The 19,685-nt window shown below is 24.8% G+C and overlaps 2 protein-coding genes across 2 annotated transcripts in view; one reads left to right on the forward strand and one right to left on the reverse strand.

The window, feature by feature from the left end:
- The window catches only part of LOC113559671 (potassium voltage-gated channel subfamily H member 8), a 170,389-nt gene that overhangs the window by 144,803 nt on the left and 5,901 nt on the right, over positions 1-19,685 (reverse strand). The window contains exon 2 of the mRNA XM_026965446.1: positions 16,877-16,962. Within this exon, the coding sequence (XP_026821247.1) occupies positions 16,877-16,952 (76 nt within the window). The 5' untranslated portion in view covers positions 16,953-16,962. The remainder of the gene's footprint in view (positions 1-16,876; positions 16,963-19,685) is intronic.
- On the forward strand, positions 7,104-11,432 carry LOC113548279. Its single transcript, XM_026949079.1, has 2 exons — positions 7,104-7,257; positions 10,461-11,432. The coding sequence occupies exons 1-2, from the start codon at positions 7,237-7,239 to the stop codon at positions 10,962-10,964; spliced, it is 525 nt and encodes a 174-aa protein (XP_026804880.1). The 5' UTR covers positions 7,104-7,236; the 3' UTR covers positions 10,965-11,432.

The raw sequence follows: 19,685 nt of genomic DNA on the forward strand, positions 1-19,685 counted from the left end.
AATGTTTTTGATATAAATATAATACGTTATGTCATTCTATAATACTAATAATGATCTCGAACACATTTTACGTAAATCATAGACTTTTAACAAGGATCGCTTAAATGCAAAATTTATCCACGAGCTATTGACGACAAATATTTCACCAACAACAAATTACTAAATTGGCAACCGTTGGCTCCGTATTGTGAAGTGTGTAATATATTTCCATAATGGGTTCTCGTTAAATAGACAAATCTGGCATTGCGCCCTTAACACCCCTCTTTAAATTAAAACATAATATATTTTATAGGAAACACACACACACACATATATATATATATATATATATATATACTATATATATTAGCAAAAGGATAGAAATTCCAACGATGCCAGTTCCAATGACTGTACAAGGAACTCAATTGATTCGACTTCATTAGAATAGTAACAATACATTTAATTTAACTTTAATGTCCACGAAATTCAAAAGCTTAAGACATTTCAATTAATTTCTGATGACAGTCTTTGATTAGAGCTTTACAATATAACAAATTAAAATGTGTATGGATGCCACTTCGTAGGTAGATTAAGTACATTTTTAGTAATTGAAAAACATATTTTATTTATTTACACCAAATTTTATATTATCGATTAACATGCATTTTAAAAACATTATTGGGATTTTGAAACAGTTTTTAATGTTCAGTTAATTATGTATGAACAGTATACAAATAATATTTTTAGTAATTCGATTTGTTTGAAATATTGCTAATGATGTATACAACTATTTTGTCACAGCGACCCCTGATAATCTCTAACTTGCTATTAACAATAATTAAGAAACGTATTGATTAATTATCGCATACTAATTAAATTATATTATTTCGATATTTTCATAATATTTAGTATAAATACCTAGGTATTATATAAAATTTTATCACGTATATTATATTATTATATAGCGACGAATTATATTCAATATAAACTAATAATGTTAATTAAGCATCAATTATTTTATTATCATCAATCAAAAGGAGAGGGATGTTTCCAGAATTTAGTATTGACGACAATGTTTCTGATTTTCTTTACTGAACGTTTAAGACACGAACTAATGTTACTACATGTACGCACGATTAATCATAAACTTCATTCAGAATGTTCATTAGATACGAGTAAAAGGAAAAAGATAAGTCTAGCGCATGATACCGATGAGGTGCTGAAGATTTAATAACGTAAACATATACCGAGCGCATTAATAACAGTTTAAATAACGACCGTATCTGTCTCTTGTGCAGAAATTATTATTTTATTTTTGTTAATTATCTACGCCCATTAGATCATAAAATAATAATTGAAATAGCGTTCGAGAAGTCTTGTTTTTTGCTCGTAATCTACGTCCGCGTTTGTATCTGTGGGCCACCGACAATAAATATACAATTTATTTATGAATAGAGACAACTTTTATAATAATTACATTTTAATGTAATAAAACCGTTTTTTGTGAAAGTTATTAAATAAGTAATATTATTTTTAAAAGGATTTACAATATGGAACACAGACTGAGTAGAGTTAATACCGTAATACACTAAACGCTATTTCGATTCAAAAAAAGTCATCCAGAAATAATTGATCCTTTTTCTCCTTGATATTTCGGTATGATAATAAATCTAATACCATAGTCATCTTGGTCCATAGGTATCATTTGTACAGGCCAAAATATACGTGCTGAATTTATTACACCTGTAGCGTTTTGAAAGGAGGTATAATATGAAAGGCTAGAACATTAAGAACGAGCACTGACAAACAGAGTAGACACATAGAAAGGTAGAGAAAATTTTGCGTGCTAAACCAAGAATATTAAGATAGATGATAGCATCTTATGGATTTAGGGTTCTTAGTGGATGAGGACAGAGAATGTATTTTAAATATGAAGTGAATAACGCCTAAACGACTTGATTTATTGCTTAAAGAAATTTCACAAATTACATTATAATGTTAGTTATCTTTCATCAAAAAAATTAACTAAGTACGGTTATATGTATAATAATATATCTAAATATAATGGAAAATGTTTACATCACTTTCGGTTAAAAATTTTAAAAATAAAAATTAATAAATTGTTTGTAATAAGTAGAAATAGTAAAACAAATCAGTAATTTTGATAATCTAAAAATGTTAGCAATGTTTCCAATCATCTTACCCATCACAAAAAAATATGTTCAGTTTTATTCGAATCATTTTTTTTTTTTTAAGTAAAATTATTATTATCTATTATATTAAAATTATTTATTATGGAGAAATTTCAATAAGGAACAGTCGAAGTAAAATAAAAATAAAACATGGTAAATAAAGTATTTTCAAGAAACAAACACTTGTAAAGAAATTAAAAGAAGAGGAGAAATACAAATACATATACCAGTGTTGTACGTCTATACGTGCAGCTACTTTTAAAATAATACAAGACACCGACAGCGTTCGCATAACTTATGAGAATCGAAATTGAGTTTTTCATGTTTTCAATTTCCGTTCGATTGATAAAAAGTCAATGTATAATAATTTTACTTGAGTGCCTATCTAAATGATTTATTACAAAAATAGACAATAAAATAAACCAACAGATAAAATAAATTCAATACATAGAATAGTCATTTACAATTGTATAATTATCCAATTTAAAATATATTTTATTATTTTTAACTTACATTTTAAGAAGACATTATGGCGTATTTTATTAAATTTATTATTTTTAATTACAGCGAAAAAAAGTTGTATTGAGTTAAGGATTTGAATATTGTATCAAACAATAGAAATATAACATTTTACTAGATTTAAATTTTATATTTATAGCTTTTCTTACAATTAAAAAACAAATGGGAATATAGAGAAAAAAATTTTTAAATACAAATTATAACTCAAATTTCCAATTGGCAAATAACAGTTTTTAATAGTTCTTTTAAAATGTATATCTATATAGAATAAAAATAATAGTAGGGTATAATAATAATAATATAGCCATCATCGAGAAAATATATTTTTCTTCGTCCAACAAAATTATTACACGGAGAATAGACATTCATTTAAAATTTCTCAAACACAATAATTTTGGTAACGAGATTCAGAAACGGTTCTATGTATAAGTAAACAGAGAAGGTTCGAAAAGGTAGAAGGATTGACAAAGTTGCCCATTATGTATAAGATATCGACCTAATGGTACACAAAGGTTGACAGGATATAAGGGCATGTGTATACGAGAACGACGTCTCTCAGTTATATATATTTCACATAATCTTCGTTTCAATAAAGTAAAATATATATATATATATAAAGAAAATATACCGTTAACCGTTGTATAGTTATGCAAAGAAAGATGTATAGTGTATACTGTAAGTTCGACTAGAAGTTTTAATATCTGTGATGGAAACCACTGTTCTTTAATCTACTCAGTGTATTAAGCGTTGGTAGAAATAAAGTATATGAAGCACAATAGTGTGCGCTTAAAAATTGTTTATTTTCGTTGTATCTACCTGCTATTCATTTAGACAATATTACCGTTGTCGTATTTACATCATTAACCATAATATGATAAGATTCAATAGTGAACGCAAATGGCAAGAATAAATTGAATGTATTTTTTATAAATATTATAGTAGATACCAACATCTCGAAATTTCATTAATATACATTAAGCGTTATCCTATTATTGACATGCTAAATAGCCTGAATATATTTATAACTATTACTTTATGGTTGATAAACAGGACTATCAAATACTAAAATGTGTACAAACACTGCAAATAATTATTATAGATGAATTCTAATATAAAATTGAAATTATGAAATACAGTTTTAATAAGCTACAAAATTATGATTAAATATAACCTATAATCTCGTTTATGAAAAGAAACATTTTCGTTTGAAATAACTAATGCAAAAAGTATTCAAAGAAACTAAAAATGTAGTTTAAGCAAATAACTAGGTTTAGTATAAATACAGGAATTTAATTTTTATCAGTCTAACACAAATTCATAGCTTATTATAGATATCTTAAAAATATGACAAAATAAGAATTTACGGTTTTAAATTTCCAATAACTATTGTTTCTCGAAATAATGAGTTTTGAAATAGTTCTATAAGTAAGTAAACATGAGCAAAGTCATTAGTTATCTAAAAGCTATTTGAAGTTCTGTAACTGTAATTTACCAATTTACCACAAGTGTCAAAGTTCTTATATAATTTAAAAATGTTATTAACAACTATAATAAGAAAAAAATTAATACAGTTGAATAAAATTAAATATATTAATACCTAGTAAAAGTAGTAAGTACCTAAAGTTAGCTTCTATTACAAAATATAAAACATTCCATTTAAGTGGGAACTATGACGTAGCAATACATAATAGCCAATATGTATATAACTTTTATTTATTTGATTTGAACAACTTAAAATTAATTATAAATACCTAATCGTATAATATTATAAATAATAATGTATTTATACCATACTATTAATAAAAATTTCGAAATATGGTAATTCACTAATCGTTTCCATTGTTCTAAAAACTGAATAGCAGATGACATAAATACCATATGCTAAGTCACTGGTTCACTACGCTTAGTTGACCACTCTGTATAATACTATTCAAAATCATTATTTTAATGTTTTTTAATTGCAAATGATTATACGTATAAAAATATGTTTATCACACTATGCGTATTGTATGTACTTTATCAGTTATCCGTATTGATCTAAATGATTGATATATCATACAGCAAAAACATGTATTTTTATAACGAAACACCATGTTATTATTTATACAACTATTTAAAAATTATAACTATTAATAGTTGTAAAATTATAAATACATGTGTATAATCAAAACAAAACATTGATTCATTCAATATATTAGTCGAATTTGATACTCATTTAAAATATTATATGACTTAATCCGAAACCTTTAATATTATAATATATACAATATTATCTTATAATTTATTATTTATCTATGATATTTACCTAATTGTATGTAATTCAAGCTTGAAAGGTTATAATTTTTAAATAATAACAAACAATCAATTCGTTATATTTTTCTATTATTTACAAATTATTTTTCTTATTTTTAGAAACATAATAATACAATTTAAATATAGCTATGCTCATTATTATGGTTATAGGAGAAAATGCCGCACAGTTTAAACACTATGTTTCTATGATAAAAACGCAAATATGTACATAAATTCATAACGAAGAATATAACATAAAAATATTTTTTAAAAATGTATATAAATATTTTTATCGTCTTTACTTTAAAATAAGTACATATTATATTTATGATATTTTATCAAAAAATTAAAATGAAAAACATTTCCTAAGCATACGTGTAAGCAAATTACGATACTAGTCGTGCGAATAAACTTTATCAAACCCAACTCAAAGTTATTTACAATAATATTTATCAACTGAACCTACTCATGATCACCAATATTTGATTTAATTTGTAGAAATAAATTTTATTTTTACATGTTTAATGTCTCACGGGCGTTTTGTTTTCGATCGACTATACATATAGCTCTAAGACCAAACTGATTTAATTTTAATATTTCTTTTATTAATTTGCGGCGTATGATACAACGAAAAAAACTTATATTGTTTAATAATTAAAAAACAAAAAAAAAATCAGTATTGGCATATGAATTGTTAAAAAAGGTATTAATTTAAACGTATTTATCTTTTTTTGAATTCTTATCGTTTATGTCAGGTCAAAGTTGAACTTGGATAGCTACTCATTAATTTTCATAATATATCACTGGATTTGCACAATGATTTTTTTTCTGAGACGCAATTATTCGGAATTTTTACTGTCTATATTTTGGTCGTCGATACAACAAACAAAAATACATCCGAAACGAAAAAAAAATAATGTAGTTCTATCATTCGTCGTAAAATGTATTTGATATTAATTATACGTCAATTAATAGAACTTGTCTACATATTGTAGTAAACACTGTACTTTGACGGCAATCAATACGATAAAACCGATACTTTTTTCCCTCGCCAAGTATACCTATTAGTATAAAAAAAATAAAATAAAAATAAATGAGACTAGAAAATGCATTTGGCCGGCACGTACCTTGTACCTATATTACAACAATAATGTACGAATATAATGTATAAAATGTTATTCCGCAACCTACGCCGCGGTAAGACAATATTATTTATCTCTGATTATTAATACCTGCCTATCTGCAGCAGTGGTACGCAAAATCCCGGATTAGCGACGACCGACATAAAATCTCGGTACGCGTGTTTAAAGGGTTCCAAACGATTCCATTCTAATTTGTCGAGATCGCTTATTTCCTGTCCACTTTATACAGCCTCAAACGGACATGGTCATACGTTGACGCCACTATTCCCAACATTCCGGGTTAAGTAGCAGGAAGGGATATTATTAAAAACCGATGAAAATATAATGTAAGCAAACACGTAGCTGGCGTGAGTAGCATTTTAGGCGATTGCAAATTTATTTAAAATGTCATCCTCGTTGTGTTAATTAATTAAGTGTTGGTATCTCACTCTCAATATATATGGACACTTCTTGACAAAGAAAAGTATTCGACTGTAATTTAATAATAAATCTTTTATTTTGTACAAAACATTTTCCTGAACAAACTTTTAAAATTGTGAAAAAAAAATGGTGAGCTTAAGCCCCGTAGCCATCTAGTCAAAATTTGCACAAATACACGTGCATTAATTAATACACATAATTTAATAATAAATCTTTTATTTCGCACAAAAAATTTCCTGAACAAACCTTTAAAACTGTGAAAAAATAATAAGCTTAAGCGCAGTAGCTCCGTAGACCAGCCAAAAATTTTCACAAATACACGTGCATATCAGTATACATTATTGTTATTTAACATATAATTATAATGGTAAAACTATGATTTCGTTATTAAATCATAAAATACGACGTTTTATCTGTATCTGTGCATGTGCGTGCGTGCGTGTGCGTGCGTGCGCGTGTGTGTGAGTGTGTGTGTGTGTGTGTGCATGTGTGCATGAAAAGTATTGATAGGCGATAGAGTGGTGGATGGGATTGGCCCAAAGTGTAGGACGAGAGGGCAGAGCATGCGGTAGTTGGTGATTATAAAAAAGACGACGTTCTTCGCCGGTTAATAACAGTTTGCAAACGGCCGTACAGTTAATTAAGACCAGCAGTTCAATAGTCTATCTAATTTCGCACACAACAATAATAATATGATGTTCAACAAATTTTCTGTAAGTATTCAATTTAATTTATGTTCTTTCGTGTTTTACTAAAATACTTTTAAAAACTGAATTTAAAATGTTTATCCAAATACAGCAATATGGTTTTTAAAAAATAATATTCTATAATTTTCATTATTCGTTTTATAATATTGCACAGTATTGGTGCTTTACCGTCTTTGTTTTCAATCAAAAATGTTATATTAATTCGATAATGTTATTCGATTGTTTTAGTGTCATTTTATTTAAAAGATACATAACAAAACGTTTGCATGTGTAACAAAGTATATTTTGAAATATTTTTATTATTCATAAATGCTACTAACTGACAAAGTTACAAAAATAATTGATATTAGAAACGTTTTAATGATAAAATATAAAATATACCCAATAACTAAAATTCATAAAACCAATTTTTAAATTTTAATTTAAAAAAAATGTTTATCATACAATGGAAAGTATAAATTACTGAATATGGGCTAAACCGCTAGCTTTTTAAACAGTAAAATAATTAGAAAATATCTGTAGGTATTAAAAAAAGTAAAAAATGAAAAAATAGCTTCATATAAACTTAATTGCTTATACCAAATAAATAAATTTGCACGGTATTACTTAAAAAACAACCAAAATAATTGTTTAAACACTTACTTTATTGATAGCTAATTTCAAATAAATAAAATTTTGAATAATTTATTTGTTTTATTCAAATAAATAACGTTAAAAAATATATATACATCGTTTATTTTCACCAATTGATTTAAACATTTAATACCAAATGAATAATGAAAATAAAAATGAAAATGTTAAAACAAAAACGCTTTCCATTTGTTGACCATATTTTATAACTATTAGATGACAATTTTATTTTTCTTACTATAAATACTCGTTTATACTACATAATATATAAATAATTTTACTAATATTACAGCAATAAATAAATAGGGACATATTATAATGATAAGTTAGAGACAAGCACGATTTAATATTATGTGAGACTTTCCCTGCCATTTGTATCAAACCTCTTAGGGAAAACTTTGTATATAAATCGTATACCATGTAATATAAAATACAATATTTCTCTAAATATATTAAAACGACTTGTTATGGAATATAACTCTACAACAGGTGGTAAACAAATTTAATTTTAATAAAACAAATTATAAAATGAATAAATTTTTTTTTTGCAACTTTCTTTCGAATTCTGCTTATAATAAATATTGGGTTCAGTTAGCGACATAAATTGTATGAGGATATTTGGTAACCAAAAAAATACCTAAGATATGAATATATTTTATAGGTATTACTTTTGATATATTATGTTACTTATATTTTTCTTATATTTGCGGTAACTTATAAGAGTACACTTATTTGATTAATATCACACTCTATTTTCTAAAATAATATCAAACTTTTAATATCATTTTATATGTTGACACATCATGGATATTAAAATACATAACAAATATGTGTATATTTTAGATACTTCTAAAGAAAGATTAATAAGTTGCATTATAAATGTGGGTCAGGTCTAACTGGTATAACTTTGATTTTTATTATAAAACAAAAGAATTAAAACATTCAAACAAAATAATTTTTATAATCTATATTCATAACCAAGAAATTGCACGTGAAAATATATCTTATAATAAGTATTATTAAATTTGCAATAATATGTGCAAAACTTTACTCGATAATAATATTTCTTACATCACTCAAGAAAAATATTTAATATTTTAAAAATCACGATGATAAGATAATAGAGATCAAAAAGTATGAATTATTAATAAACTTTAACTACATAAAAAAAATAATAATATTAAATAACAATGTGATCACTAATTATAATAGATAGAAATTAATTTTTTAAAATACCTATGTTTACTTACATACATCTTTTTGAAAGCCTATCTTATTCAATTTTAACGTTTATGTTACACATATTATACTGATATAAATTAAATTTATAAAATGAACAACATAAAATGATTTAGCCTTTACTAATATAATATATAAGTTATTTATTATCAATCATTTATATCATGATAATAGTTATATAAATTATTGTTTAAACGAGCTGTATACAATATCAACAACCATCAAAATCAAAACTAAGAAAAAGTCATAATAAAAATTCCAATATACTCGTGTGACTATTTTACACCCTAGAGAAATTAAAATAAGCAATTAATGTGGGGCTTCTCTTCAGTGAACTAACAAATTATAACCAAACAAAATAAACGATAGGCAGACTTCACAAATTGCTTTAATAGTCTTCGTTTTTAATTGACTAAACACTATAAATTCATAAACAAAAATTCTGATTAATTAGATAATTATATAGGTACCACAGTTGCATTACCTTTATAGTTTATAATATACCATTGAGACATTCAATTACGATAATGTATGTTTAAAATAAAAACGTAATGATAGTTGGAACAATGTTAGTCATTTTACGAATCTTACAAAAATGAATTCCCACATATATTAAAATCAAATAGGTCTAGCCTTGAAATTTAAATAAAAAATACCAAATTCATCGTGCGTCAAGATATTTTTAGCATTATAATTTAAATTCAGTTTTAACAGGTTCTCAAAGTGTACGGTAGAACCTTGATAGTCCGAGTGATTAATAATTTTCCTGGCCATAGTGTAATCGTAATAATTGGGTTTTTACAGTAAACGCGCACAGCACGATATTAAAAATAATATTACCCATTATATCGTTTCAACCTTCAATATTGTCCATTAATTCATGTATAATATTATGTATGTACATTATACACAGTGTGCGTTATACACCTATCAGTGGCGAATTTGAAGGAGTGGTGGATGGATATAAACTAATCCCACTACTACCCCCACCCACTCACACACACACACACACACACACGCGCGCGCACACACAGACTTGTCTTAGAAGTTGGCACATGGTGTATTTTTAATTATTGTCGATTATATATATATATATACGTATAATAACAATAACATTACCGAATTACCATATTCAATAAGATAAAAAATACTTTTAATATATTACCGTCAAAAACATAAATCTAAGAAATCAAAATTAAATCTGATGCGTACAGTATATAACGACGATAAAATAAGTTTAAACCCTCCGCCCCTTAGTCGATTTTTAAATGTGCCACTATGACGTAAGACGTGACGTGCAGCGTATTTTGTGTATTTTACGAATTACTGGTTTTGCACAGGTATTCGCCTTGTTGGCCGTCACTCTACTGGCCGTTTCGGTCATCGGACATCCGACCACTGAAGCCTCGGCCGAGAACGGCGACAAGATCGAGGAAACCGGAACGACGGTGAAAAGCGGCATCCACAGTTGGCTGAAGAAAGTCCAAGCGAAAATCGTCAAATCCCACGACAACTGTACTCACGGCGGCGGCGTCATACATTGGGTGAAGAACAAACTGGGATTCGCGAAAACCACCACTACCACCGAGACGCCGACGACGACCGCGGAAACCGATTATTCGGGTTACCATCCGGTAACCTCGGTGGTGGGCGGTGCACCCCAAGGAGAAACGGAAGAAGGCTACGGCGGCGACGACATCACGATATTGGACGACGCCGCGTCGGTGAATCCCGGCGACGTCAGCGACAACGAATCGGCCAGTGTGGATACGACATCGTCGATAACCGAAAACTCCAGCTACTCAGAGGATCCTTCCATCGACGTCCGCATGCAGAGTTCTTAAACGGACCATCTGATCGGTTACTATGGTAGTGTGGTTTTGTCTTCGACGAGCTTCGCTCAACAATATTCAGATTTGTAATTGTTTTTGTACACTTTTACATTTTTATACGAACAAAAAGTTCCACTATATTCTATAAGTTATTTTTTTATCGACAATTATAATTATTGACGAGTGTTGCGTACTGTAACCATGTCGTTTGTGCTAATCGCCATTATGTCTACGGACATAATAATACGTCCGTGTAATTTTGTGCACATAAGATAATTTAATATATTTCGATAAGTTTACGTATACAAACATTAAAATATTATTACTAAACACTATATTATCATTGTAATTATAATTAATATTACACATTATTATTATTATTATTATTATTATTATTATTATTATTATTATTATTATTATTTATACTATTATTATTAAAACAATGTATGATGTAATTTAATAAATGGCTGTTGCGACTTACGAACTAAATTTTATTACGTAGTTTGTAGACCTATACAGATTTGATCCTTAACCTTGCAAATCATTATGATATATATATATACTTGGTACATAGGTAATATTATAGTATAGCATTAATAATCTTAATTAATAGAACTTTTGATATATTTTAATTGAACTATGGAATAAAAATAAACCGTGTGCCTTTTTTCATTCAAAGTTCAAGGGTATTGATTTTATTTCAGCCATCACGAATTTAAATGTGATAGTTAATTCGAGTTAATTAATTGTCAAACTTCTTGAATCCCGTGAACATAAAAAATATTTATAATTCTTTTATTATTATACAGGTATAGAAAATATTAAATGGAATATACGTATGTTGTTTTGTGCAAATTGTATAATAAGCAAAAAATATATGAAAAAAATGGCAATTCATTGACTTCAATTGCATAATATACATACCTATTATGTATAACATTAATTATTTAATTAAGATGTTTAAGAATTAATGTTACCTAAAATTTTTCATTGTAACAAAATTACATTAAACGATATAGTTATAATTATTTATTTATTGAAAAATAAAATTCGTATAGCAAATTTTATCGATAAACAGACTAATAAAAACAAATTAAAAAACCTAATCACAGTAATAATTGTTAATAAATAAAATAACTTACAATATGTTAATAATTAATATAATTAATGTATTGTTTATTTGAAGTCGGCAATAAAAACTAAGTAGTAGTATAATTTATATTTTATATTAAGTTAAAAGTTATTTGAATATATATATATGATATGACTACTTAAACAATATTATTAATACAATTTTTTTTTGTACATACATATAATATATATAATATGAATGCCTAAAATACATCATAGTACCTACGTATTTAATAATAATAATCAGTATTAGAAAATACTTAAGTAAAAATATTCAAAATATTCAAATACTTTTTAAGTACTTAAATACTTTCTTAAAGTATCTGTATTTTTTTTTCGTATATTTTTTTTTGCAGTTCAATCATGTCAAATAAAAATTTTGAGATTTTAATGTTTGATTTGAATCAGAAAATATAACCCATGTAAAAATTATTGTCAAAAATACAATAATAATAATAATAATATATAGTAGTATTATAATAGGTAGTATAATTTCAAAGGACGTGTCCTATTCTATATTGTCAACTCTTGTGTTGACGTCTGATAGCGTTAGCCGAATCTCAAAATAAGAATAATATTCTTAAAAATAATATCATGAAATAACATATTTTTAATATAATATTTATTTTTTGCAGATGTATAAATAAATTATCTGTACTTAATTACTATTTATATTCACTTTTTTTTCTTTCCAATTATTCAAATACATATATTAAATAGATACTTTTAAAAGTATCATTTACAATACTGATAATAATATACCTTCATTTTAAATCATTCTGTCTTGAAGTAAAAACAAAAAATTAAATAAGTTAAAACTGAAAATTATGAATATATCGTTGTTCGTATAAATTAAGTATATAAACTATCTTCATAAAAATATTTTATGTATTATACGAATACATACCTATACATAATACCTATACATAATGGTTTTTAATGTACTACTTTAAAGGCAGTATATTTCATTACAATTGGTGATAATAAAACGCAACTAAATTTTTAATAGGTTTCAATATATTATTAATAAAATATTATGTAGGTACCTAGTACATCATTTATTACACTATAATGTAAATACTAAGTGTATAGAAATTTAAATTAATGTAGAAGTAGGTAATTACTAAATAATAATGATACATTTCTGAAAATATTAATCTGTATCTTAACTTTCAGGACTTTAAAATTAGGTTTTATAAATACGAATATATGCTAAATTTCTAAGTAATAAAATTTAGTGATGAATAACAATGGAAAAACCTGAGTTATTCGCTAAACCAGTGTATACAACAACTATACTTATAATAGGCTAAGAATAATGATCATTAATTGCATAATAATTGGTAGTTAAACAATAATCAAGATTATTTAAATAAAACTGAATTAATGAATGTTACATACTCGATTTTACATAAATATCAAGAACCTATATAATACCACATGAGTTTATAATTTATGTAATGTGTTACATTATGGTTCAATGAAATTGTAAAATAAATTTTTGTTGTTTAGGTATGTAGGTATGTTATATTATAATGGTATTTTATTTGTGATTATATTTTACTCAACGAGCAGATAATAATCACGGGACCTGACACTTTTACCAATTAATTATAGTTTGAAATTAAATAATAGACAAGAAACTATTTTGTTCTGTTTTTCACTATTATTATTAAATTTATATAATTATTATTACAATTAATGTAAAATATTTAATGAAAATCGTTGTATAATAATATTATAATATATACTATATATGTTAACTAAACTTCAACATTTTTAAATCAGCCTAATAATCTGTTTTTTATTTTTAACTCAAAAATGCCTAATAATTTATAATATTATATCCTAGTTGTGAGAAAATCAATCAAATTTAATAAAAAAAAAATAATAATTTTTTGAAAAGTAGAATTAAAATGAAATAATATAATAAAATAGTAACGAAATGATTTTTCTATATTTTCAACTATATTACATATTTACTTCCAAACAAATTTATCTTAGGTTTTCGAAATTTATTTTAGATTTATATTTTTTTAACAGGGTTCTATAACTTTAATATAAAAATATTAAAATTCAACATTGTATTTAAAAAAAATTAAAGCTCAAATATTTACCAAATTCGATAATTTAAAATGTGGCTTTACTGCCTAATCTTAGAATTAATTCAAACACACCAAAATAATTCTAATAATATAACAAATACATCAAAAATCGCAATCATTTTTATAAATATTTATTTATTAATGTTTTAACTATTAAATTTAAATGACAAAATAAATTGACAATTTTTAAATTATTCCTTTTTTAGACTGAAAAAAGTGGTACGATCAAAATAATATGTAATGTAATTTTTTTAAATGAAGAGGATTTTTTAATGAGTTATTTTTGTTAGTTAAAATGTTTGGTAATAAAATAAATGTTCTTATAAACGTTTTTATAAAATATAAATACCGTAGACTTTACCTATACAGATTGTAAATTGTATTTATTTGGTACTTAAGACATTTTAAAGGTAATTTTTCGATTATTTTATTGCTTTTCTAACGTATGGTAAACATAAACTATGTTCCTACCTCAATAAACGCGTGGTTGAAAACTAAAGTTAAATACGAGTATTAATCCCTATACATTTTCTTCTCACTGAGGATTTTATTTTACCAAAAATGGTCTTTAAATGTTAAATACTGTTTAATCGGTAATTGGAATAAAAGTGTAATATAACTGTAAGATAATATGTTATGTACACGTGGTAGATATTTAAGTAAATATAAAAAACAGCATAGTAAAATATGTATTTAAGTACGTTCAATAATTAATTATATTAATATATACAACAATAAGTTTATGATTGCTTTAAGAATATTAGAACCTATAAGTAGAATGAATAATATAATATACACATTATAATGTTGATTGAATATTAAAAATATGTTTTACTTGTATACAAAATAAATAAATAGTAATACATCAAATATCATAGTTATAATAGTATTAAAGTACCTATTATTTTGGTTAATACCACACGAGTATTTTTTTATAATGATTATTTACTATCATCAAACATAATATAGGTACTTGGCATTTGTATTATTATTTATTAAAATTTGGATAACATATTTGATAATATTATTCTTACATTATTTTGTTTAATGATAAAAGGTCACAGTATAACGTTACCTTGATGAAAATTATTTAAACAATGGAAATTACTTCATTACTTAGCCAAAGGTACGTTTAATTATTCTCTATTAACTTATTTTGTTATAGAAGCATAATGAATGTGAAAATGCATTCAAATTGTGCTTTTAATTAATTTTTTATTTTCACTCACAAAAACTTTATTAAAACTTAATTTGCTTTTTTCCTAGAATGCGATGTGGTGAGAAAGATTGACTGAATACAATATACTTTATTATTCTATATTATGTTAAATATATTCTAAAACCTAAACATCACATATGAATGCATCAAATGTCCGCATTTATTTGGCATATTCATATTTAGATATAAATTTTGAAATAATAATTACAAAATATTGTATAATATGAATTTTTAATACAATTTACTTTTATATTATAATGCTGACAATTTTAAAGTTTTCCATTATGATTAATATTATTATTAATATATTATAATAATAATCTACTTTTAAATAAGAATACACTTTAATTAACCACATCGCCATAAAAATGTAAACAAAAAACTGAAGACCTATATTAAACAATATGGAGAAACATATTCTTTGTAGTACTTTTTTCAAATTATTTTTGTACTCAATATAATTATGAAATTATAAAAACTTATATTAAAAAAAAAAAAAAAACAGCGAAATAAGAGCCTCTTAACAGATGTAAAAATTTATAAATATAAATCCGTGTATTTACACAGAATAATAATTTAATGTCTAAAATGCAGAAAATTGAGGCTTAAAAAAATAATAATAATAATAACAGTTGGTGTGAACGTCTAAAAGACAACAAATGATTTGTTGAAAATGTAAAATATTATGAACGACAAAATGGTTTTGGTATTCTGACTGATGACTATCGAGAAATACGTTTGGGATAAAAAGAACCAACAACATTTTGCAAAACCCCAGGAGGACAGATGGTTGAACCGAAGTAGCTCACTAGACAAGGATAAATGGAATCCGCCGGAAAGGTTGCTTTCGCTTGGGTAGGGTTGCATACCAGGCATATGACATTAATAACATTGTTTGAACAAAAGAGCTAAATCCATCGAATATTGAACTGGCTAAAATCGAATTTGTTTTACAACATTTTATTTTTCAATATATTTTATTAGAAATCATTTAAATATCTAAAAAAATTACATAAAAATGCTAAAATCTTTTCAAGAATATGTATTGAATAAATATCAAATAGTATAAGTAGGTACTTGAGTAAACGTGTGATAAAATGCTCTACCGACTTTAATTCAATTATTTAAAACGTTTAATGCTTTTAAAATTACGTATTAAATTATGTATTACTTAAATATATATTATGTTATATTATTTTTACTAAACATTAATTAAAAATCAAAGAAAAAAATATTCTGAGCAGAGATAGGTTAATCAACATCATATCTCGCTAATAATATCCAAAAAAAAAATATTTTAAATAAACATTATCATACATCCAAATAACTTATCTATCTTATAAATTATTTCTATTGAACATATTATTTTTATTCACGTTTTTAAAAATATCAGTAACAAAAATAACGATACGTATCTTAAATATAACACTTGACTTATTAGTATATTAAATAAAATATAAAAAACTTACGTGTGCCATCGAACCGTGTCGCGATTGTATCCAGAAATGTATTCTGAGGCGCCAATAATCCTTTTCTGGCAGGCATTTGTTATACCCTGAAAAAAATGTTAACAAAGTATAAATTATGAAAACTGTAGACATTTTTAAATAAGAGAAAAAATAAATAATTATTTTATCAATTTAACAAACTCGACTCTCAATAGAAATTCAAGTTTAAATTTAAAAAAATTCATAAGTAACTATTGATAGTTTCTAGTTAACAAAACACAGCTCAAATATAATGTAATTTAAATAGAAGATTTTAAGATTTAAGATTCTTCTAATCACTGTATCTTATTAATGGCTACGTCGGAATGTAGGCGCTCACGTGTCCAAAAGTTTAACAATTATAAATTGTTGCCAGTTATGGGTCATATAAATATAGTATAGGATATAATAATCCCATTTTTACCTATAGTAATACTTGTTTAAGTCCAAGATAACCAGTATTCACTGATATCATATTATGTTTCTGAGTATTATAAATTACGATACAATAATTATTCAAAAAACTTATAATTTTTAATTTATAATGTCGTTAATATTGCAAGTAGTTCAATTATTTAAATCTTAATAAATAAAATAAACATTTATTTATTTATTTTCGTAGAAATAGATTCAGAGTTCTATTACAAATCAAACATAAATTTAATATAACAAATATAACAACTTAACACTAATTAATATAAAGACATAAATTATAACATTTAGTCGCTATAAAAACTTCTAAATTGAATACAATTAAATCGTTATTTTCCGAGTAACTGACATAAATAATAAATTATCTAGATAATTTAGCAAATAATTTTAACTAAAGAAATTTTTAGAGAAATAATATGAATTCCTAGTGGTTAGAATATTTATTTTAAAATTAAAGTGAATGCTTCAGAGTGGTTATGTTCCAAATCAAAGGAAAATATTCAAGATTAGATCAAACCCATTGGTATTGTTCATTTCGTTTACAGTACAAATTTTTCAGATAAAACTGATCGTAAAAAGAGTGGACATATGTATTTTATATATCCCAGGGTATGTATTGCTGTATTTTTAATCATTCTTGTACGGTTGGAAAAAACTTGATTTGTGGTTGAATGTCGTACCAAGATTTTCATAACTATACACCATTACAAAACAATACAAATTAAGTGTACATTTTAGCATAATAAAATACATATTATAATTTTATTTAATTAACCAAAGACAGGATGTATAATTTAATATAAAAATTAAGTTTTCAAAAATATTTTTATCAATATTCTGATTAATAATCAATAAAAACAATAACAAATATTTTCAAAAACAAATCATATGTATTGTTGTCGAGAACTTTTCTAATAAAGTAAACACACTTACATAAAATTCAAAGAAAATTCTTTTAATTAAATATCAACGTATTAAATTCGAATTAAAAATATTAGATACCTATCTAATATTCATAATATTACTGAATTGATTTGGTATGAAAAAAAATTTAAATAACATAATACACATACCTAATTATTATGATGAAAACGTCATATAAATAGTGAAATAACAATTTAAACGAACACTTAATCAACCGAATAATTTTTGCTCGGAAAAATCGAAAACAAAATCGCTTACAGAATTTAGTAGGTACTCGCAGAAAGATTTTAAGCTAAAGCATGCGGAACTGGCAACTGTGGTTTTTTCTGTTTTAACGATAGAAACAAGAAGCTTCGCGAACGCAAATAATAATCATTATAAGTGCAAGGCATTCATAAGTCAGTCTATTCACAAAATCTGACGGCAAAACAAATCACCAACTAATAACGACGCTCGTTCAACCTGCTAATTCGACACTATGTTCAAATTATTTTTCAAAACATGCAAATCAGATTTTTAAACATTCAAAAAGACTAAGAGAACAATAAGTAGATCAAAAACTGCAAAGACAATGTCACAAATTGTTTAAGCTTTCCAAATATTTTTTTCTCAGATTTAAATTAATTTGTATGTATTATGTACGCGTATATTCTATAAACACGTTTACGTTCAATATTATTATATGAATGTATAAAGTACAATTAAAACCTTTAGACAACTTATAAATCAAAAATAATAATTTAATTCGTTGCATTGTTTACTGATTAATGTTAGAGCAGCTATAATATAATTATATTATTAAATTGGAAAGGCCTTTTCTTGTAAAATACAACTTATATATTACTGTATTTAACTTATAAAATATAATTTTAATAATTAAAAATAGATTAGTAATTTCTTTAATAAACTATAACCAAAAACAATGTATAGGTACACTGATTTATTTAGAAAACAATAGAAAATTTTAAATTAATCGACACAGGTCTAAGAATAACCTATGCCAATAATTATTTTGTGAAACTTCTAATGATTATAGTGAAAACTATAAATAGACAATGATCGATATTAATCTTAAATAGTTAAACGTATTGATTTATTGAAGAATGGAGTATTGACTAAATTTAGATAGGTTTTTAATTATTTTTAATAATTTTAAATATAAATACTAGTTCTGAAAACTTAATTTAATAATTTTTTTTAACAAACTATTGTCTTATTAAAATCATTTATATAAATAAATGTTATACAATCACATACCTAAAGATTACCAATATTTAAATTAAAACATGTATTTTATATTTTATGAAAATCAAATCGATATCTGAAAAATAATATACTGAATACAGACAACTCAAAATCCTTTAATCCTGGAGTAGAATGTACTATTTAATAATGAATTATTTAATGACATTTTACTAAATATCACATTATCTTA

The sequence above is a fragment of the Rhopalosiphum maidis genome, chromosome 1 (genome assembly GCF_003676215.2).
Source record: "Rhopalosiphum maidis isolate BTI-1 chromosome 1, ASM367621v3, whole genome shotgun sequence".
Lineage (NCBI taxonomy): Eukaryota > Metazoa > Arthropoda > Insecta > Hemiptera > Aphididae > Rhopalosiphum > Rhopalosiphum maidis.

Bases quoted from the DNA above. Each gene is read 5' to 3' on its own strand.
- LOC113548279 (XM_026949079.1), top strand. From the start codon at position 7,237: ATGATGTTCAACAAATTTTCT. The intron at 7,258-10,460 runs GTAAGTATTCAA...GGTTTTGCACAG, and splicing joins TGATGTTCAACAAATTTTCT to GTATTCGCCTTGTTGGCCGT.